Raw genomic sequence first — 5,997 nt, 5'->3', positions numbered from 1 at the left:
AGCTATGAAAAGAGTATTATAAAAATATATATACAATGAAAAACGAAAAGACTACAAAAGTACTGACCTCGGTTATCTACAAGAGTAATGTTTACATTTTAATTGTATTTGTGCAAGAGAAATGATTTTCCTGAAGTTTCATATCTAATTTTTTTTAAATTGTTTTGGTAAAAAAGTATTTTATTTTCATTTTGGCTCCATAAAATACATGTCCGTGCGAAGCACGGGAGATCGTACTAGTTTATAAATAAATCAACCGATTAATTTACTAGTTTCTAAAAATTAATTAATTACAAAAATTATATTTTTATAAAACATTTATGTTCTATGTATTTTGCTAGTTATAATAATCATAAATTATAAATTTGTAAAATTAATTTTATATAAAATTATTATTATATTTCAAAACTTGTTATAAATATTTAATAATATAAAATGATATATTTATATTCAAACTTATCCTTTTTAATATGCACAAAAACATTATAACTATACCCATCTTTTGGTAACGAATGAACTGTGAGATACAACGGCAGAAGTAAGCTAGTATAATAATTGCACACACAACTCTCAACCATCATTAAAACGTAAAGGTCACAACTTACACAAAAAGAGGAAAATCTATAAATTATTACGTGAATAAAAATACAACTAGTAAATAATAGTCATGCTAGAAGCCAGAAATCTTTGTGACGCTTAGTTGTGAGAGTGTATCCACCAACTTTCTTGCCTCTCTTGCGAACGGCTATAGCCATACAAGGAGCGTTGTTAATGCAATACTCTACGGTGTCGGTTTTGGTCAATGGTCTGGCCTGTGAGGCCCATATCATTAGTAGTCGCCAAGTGGCATGCTGTTTCTTCTGGCCTAGAACTAGTAAGGACGCTCCACGTTCTCTTGCCTCTTTTACTATAGTCGGACCTTTCTCCTCACCTTGTACAACCACCATCTCTGTCTTCACCTAACTCAACAAATTATTGATTGAAGCCTTTTTAGATATTAAAGTAGGAGGACTTGTCTAAGAAAAAACAAAATTATGCTCAAGAAGATGCATACATATTGAACTTATAACATGTTTTCTTTTAGTAATATATGTTATATTTGTAATTCAAAAAAAATAATTAATGAAGAGACATATTATGAACCTCAGGTCTTTTTAGCTCGCAAATGTTTCTCAAGGTTGAGACTTTTTGATAAGCTTTGGAAGTTGTATGTTTGTCACATGTTTCCTCTTCTCCGGTAGCTATAGTTCATAGAGAACAAATCATATTTATGTATAAGAAATAATAATCAATTCTGTAGAAAACTAGAGAGAAAATTGACCTGATGGAGAAGGTTTAGCTTTAAGAAAATGGAGAAGAAGAATGGAGTCTTGAGGCTGAGCACAATGAGAGAGAGTCCAAAGCAAAGCGTTCTTAGACTCTGAACAAGAATCAACCACAACGATTATTCTTCTGCCTTTTGTCTCTGCGGATGCATTTGGTGGTTCTTGGCTGCAGCCATGGTGGCTAGTAGTCGTCGGTGGTTGGACTCTTACATGAGCCCTTAATCTGTTTAGAAAGAACCCTTCTTTCTTCCCCATTCTCTTTCTCTATCTCTCTCTCTTTCTCAATTGTAGGACAATAAGATGATATAAGAAGGTGGAGAAAGTAAATGAAATTAAGAGCTATCATAATGTGTAATTATGATCCTGCTTTTGGTAGCTCCCCACATTTTAAATATACAGAAAACCTCAATTTCTTTCATTTTGGAATCTTTAATTCTATAGTATTTTGAATATATAATATATCACCGACAGGCGACATCCATGATCCATGTATATAAATTTGTTGTTAATTTTGCAATGACTAATTATGTGCACCAAGAAATTATCTTATATTCATATTTATGTTGAGAATTTAGTAAATTTATAAAACCACAAGTGATAATTAGGAGAAGCAAATCTAATCTCATATGATTAAGAAGATGTAGGCTATTCTTTGTTATTTTGTGATTCAGTACTTGAATAGAGAAGAGCACCTGGTAAACAAAAGTAAAAGAGTGAGAAAGAGATGTACATATTTTGATATTTCCACTAAAGCTCTCAGCCTTTTCTATTTCTGTGATAGCTTTTTTGCTTTGTTTTTGAACAATGATATGTGAACTCTTTGGTTTATATAAGACATCAAGAGTTGGCCCTTTTCTTCAACATGTTCATCATCAAGTCGTAGGTCCCAACACTAATTCTTGCCAACTGTTTACTATTATAATACTGACCTTGTGATCTGTAACATAAAAATAGTAAATAGTAAACACTCAATATGATGCCTTCATGAAAAATATGTAAAAGCCTCTGATATATTTCAAACTATTCAGATACTATAGTTTTTAAACTATGGATGTTTTTCTTGCTCAAAACTTTCGTCAATCATATATAATTCAAATATATATATAGTTCTCATTCGTTTAACAAACTATATAAATCAATAACACTATATATTCTGCATATTAAAATTTTTAAAATACAATATCAATCATCAATCGACGGGATGAGGTAACCCTACTGGTTAAAGTTTTGGGGGCCAATTGTTATGTTCTCGGGTTCGACGCTAACCGGAAGCGAACTGCCTCTTCTATGTTACCATTAGTGGTACTGGGCCTCGGCCCAAGTTAATACTCTCCCTGATGTAGTAGACCGCTGTCTGACCGGACCCAGGAAATGACCTGCGAAGTGGAGAACCCTAGATTATAAAAAAAAAAAAATATCAATCATCATCAAGAGGAGAAAGCGTACTCCTCTAAGGTTTAGTTCTTGCTCGGCTTGACTATCTCGGGACACATCTCAACTATACTGGGCACCACCGCTATGCTTACCCAGGGAACGCCATCATTCTACTTTGGACTCATCTATGTTTTTTTCTTTTTTTTGACTCATCTATGTTGAACATTCTATCAGCCATTTCCATCATCTGTAATTGAGAGCAATAGTATGTTTTATTTTTCTTTGGCTACTTTTCGTTCCGTTAGTAATTTTTAAAATATGTTTTTCTAGTAATTTTTAGTTTGGAAGGTTTTTACTGCAGATTGGTATCAAACACTACAAGTGAATACTGAAGTTAACATTTAATGTGTTTTTAAATCAGAAATTTAATTTGGTAATTAGGTAGCGGGCTCATTTTCTCCACCTTGCGAAAGAAGTAAATTTGTAGTTAACAATGATTTGCCATGATAGCATATATAACCACCATACTTATCTTTCCTTTTTGCCCTTTTGAAACCAACTTCTATCTTCCTTTTTCGTGTGATTATCATATTGGTTACAAACTGATGATTAAATTTTTAAAAAGATCTTAAATTAAAAATTCAACTACTCTTCAAGTAATTTATAACTTTTTGACATTTTCTGTTATTTAAGGAATAAAAGCAGATACTGATAAACGAGATTGCCATTTCGGTGGAATAAGTAAACCGGAAACTGAAGAAAATAAGTCAACATTCCATAAAACAGTCAAACAAAACTCTTTTGGTATATGCCATGTCACAAAAATATCCCTACAAAATCTCCACGATACCTTGTGCTACTCTCCAAAGAATCTTCAAAGTTTGTTGGTTTTTCTCATATTGCTTAGTTGATTGTTTCTTCATTCGGTTCCTCTGTTTTTCCCCTTTGTCCTGTCTTTTCTCTGCTTCTTGCCTGATCATTGAGCATATATAATAACCTTAAATCTGTGTTTTATTATCGGTGACCTCCACTGGTTCAGATCAATGGGTGTATTACTTTGCTGTCTTCGAGTTCCGGAGCAAGATGGTGAATCCCGTAACGTTCTCAGAACCAGTGCCTTTAGCTACCCAATAAGCAATAACTTCCCCCTCAAGGTATCTCCCACATTATAACCCTACTTTCCTTTTCTAATGTCCTTACGTTTTTCTACCGAAACCTATAGAAAATTGCAAAACTAATCAAAATCTAACAATTTCGTGGCTGATCCAGTACGAGCAACTATCGCTAAACCTGGAAAGAAGGGAAGACGAAGAAGACGACGTTTGTCCGACATGTTTCCATGGTAAAACAAAGAATATAAAACTGTACAAAATTGATTAAAAAACTTTGATTTAAAAGATTGGTTGTGTGGGTTCATTCAGTTCATATTGTGACTGGAGACAGAGTACACTGAGGATAATCCGAAGATAGTTCTGCAATGTGGACACATCTTTCATCTTGCCTGCATCTATGAATGGATGGAGAGAAGTCAAGCTTGTCCCTTCTGTTCCAAGGTTTTATATATTCTATAGCAGATGTATTTGTTGGTTGTGTCTATCTTTTGATGTACCTTTTTGTTTTTGGTAAACTATATTTGGGTTGGATTTTTAACGTTGAAACCCCTCAATTAAGTTTGTTTTGGATAAAAATCTAGTGAATAAACCCCTAAATTAATTCTATTTAATGAATTAAAGCCTTTCCGGTCATAATTACCAGTATTACCGGTAAATTTTTAGTCTAGGGGTTTCTACATTAAAAAAAACATAAGTGAGGAGTTTTACCACTAGAAATAAAAAATTCAAAATATAATAACATTATCCAAAAATTAATAACTTTAATATTCCAAAATTAGTTTTTAAAAAAATTCTGTAAAATATATGAGTCTAGTTGTTTTTTAAATCAACATTATATATGTATAAATTAAAAATGTAAAAAACCAGAAAATATAATAAAAATTATCTTAAGATTTACCAGTAATAAAAATGATGTAAAAGTTAAAAATGTAAAACACAAGAAAATAGACAAATCTTTAGATATTTTTTATATATTTTATGGGTTTTTACATTTTTAATTTATACATATATAATGTTGATTTAAAAAAAACTACTCATATATTTTACAGAAAGTTTTTTAAAAATGCTAATTTTGGAATATTAAAGTTATTAATTTTTAGATATTATTATTATATTTTGATTTTTTTATTTCTAATGGTAAAACCCTCACTTATGTTTTGTTTAATGTAGAAATCCCTAAACTAAAAAATTACCTGTAGTACTGGTAATTATGACCGGAAAGGGTTTAATTCATTAAATAAAGTTAATTTGAGGGTTTATTCATTAAATACTTAGTTTGGTGAGTTTTTACCCAAAACAAATTTAGTTGAGGGGTTTTAACATTAAAAATCCATTTGGGTTCTGATTTAAATATGTTTTGTAAGTTTTACAGACAATGCTTTTCTTGGAGAGTGAAATTACAGAGCATCTGGAATAACGATAAGAGACATCCTTAGATTATATGCGGCTGATATTTATCTTTGTAAACAATTCTTTCTTAATTTATGTTGTAACTATTCTTTAATTGACTTTGGAACTTCCACCGATTCTTCGTTAGCTTGTATGTTGTTAACCTACAGATTTTTGAAAAATATTCAAAAATATGAAAATTTAGTTTTATTGTATAGTTTTATCAAACACTAACATAAGATGATGATCAAAGAATTTAAAACCTTTGTTGTCTCCGTTTCTCTAGATAATAAAGATTTTATAATACTAATTCTACTAATTTAGGCAGTATATGAAATTTTAGTAATCTAAATATTAAAAAATTAGAATAATTCCGATATACCATGAAAGATAATTTAGAATACATTAATTCAAATGTAGAATGTGTTTTGAAATTTTTAAACAAAAGTGAAGAATATAAACTTCAGTATATAGAGCATTTACCGAAAACTCATTATTTTAAACGGGGTTAAGCCACGGATTTTGAATTTTTTAAAAAATATAAAAATCTGGGTTTATTGTATAGTTTCATTGAACACCACCATAAGATGATGGTCAAAGAGTTTGGAACCTCTATTGTCTACGTTTTTTAGATAATGAAGATTTTATAATGCTAATTCAATTAACCTATGCAGTATATGAAATTTTGATAAACTAAATATTAAAAATTAAAATGATTCCTATATACCATAAAAGATAGTTTAGAATACATTAATTCAAATGTAAAATGTGGTTTGAAATTTTTAAACAAAAGTGAA

General features: G+C 30.4%; 2 protein-coding genes across 2 annotated transcripts; one reads left to right on the top strand and one right to left on the bottom strand.

Annotated features, from left to right (window-relative positions):
* Nucleotides 1-471: 471 nt before the first annotated feature.
* Nucleotides 472-1,689, bottom strand: LOC108825806 (uncharacterized). Its single transcript, XM_018599158.2, has 3 exons — nt 1,322-1,689; nt 1,144-1,241; nt 472-959 (listed from the first exon to the last, which is right to left on the bottom strand). The coding sequence occupies exons 1-3, from the start codon at nt 1,578-1,580 to the stop codon at nt 666-668; spliced, it is 651 nt and encodes a 216-aa protein (XP_018454660.1). The 5' UTR covers nt 1,581-1,689; the 3' UTR covers nt 472-665.
* A 1,950-nt stretch (nt 1,690-3,639) lies between these two features.
* LOC108826921 (E3 ubiquitin-protein ligase AIRP1-like) lies at nt 3,640-5,228 on the top strand. The gene is made up of 4 exons (XM_057002255.1): nt 3,640-3,853; nt 3,969-4,041; nt 4,143-4,252; nt 5,184-5,228. Exons 1-4 carry the CDS (start codon nt 3,743-3,745, stop codon nt 5,226-5,228), a joined length of 339 nt encoding a protein of 112 aa, XP_056858235.1. The 5' UTR covers nt 3,640-3,742.
* The last annotated feature ends 769 nt before the right edge of the window (nt 5,229-5,997 follow it).

The sequence above is a fragment of the Raphanus sativus genome, unplaced genomic scaffold (genome assembly GCF_000801105.2).
Source record: "Raphanus sativus cultivar WK10039 unplaced genomic scaffold, ASM80110v3 Scaffold4763, whole genome shotgun sequence".
Taxonomy (NCBI): Eukaryota; Viridiplantae; Streptophyta; class Magnoliopsida; order Brassicales; family Brassicaceae; genus Raphanus; species Raphanus sativus.
Note: the sequence above shows the minus strand (reverse complement) of the source record. Positions and strands in the feature narration are given on the sequence as shown.

Bases quoted from the DNA above. Each gene is read 5' to 3' on its own strand.
- LOC108825806 (XM_018599158.2), bottom strand. From the start codon at position 1,580: ATGGGGAAGAAAGAAGGGTTCTTTCTAAACAGATTAAGGGCTCATGTA. The intron at 1,242-1,321 runs GTCAATTTTCTC...TATGAACTATAG, and splicing joins AGCTAAACCTTCTCCATCAG to CTACCGGAGAAGAGGAAACA. The intron at 960-1,143 runs GTTCATAATATG...TTGTTGAGTTAG, and splicing joins GCGAGCTAAAAAGACCTGAG to GTGAAGACAGAGATGGTGGT.
- LOC108826921 (XM_057002255.1), top strand. From the start codon at position 3,743: ATGGGTGTATTACTTTGCTGTCTTCGAGTTCCGGAGCAAGATGGTGAA. The intron at 4,042-4,142 runs GTAAAACAAAGA...GACTGGAGACAG, and splicing joins TTGTCCGACATGTTTCCATG to AGTACACTGAGGATAATCCG. The intron at 4,253-5,183 runs GTTTTATATATT...TAAGTTTTACAG, and splicing joins CTTGTCCCTTCTGTTCCAAG to ACAATGCTTTTCTTGGAGAG.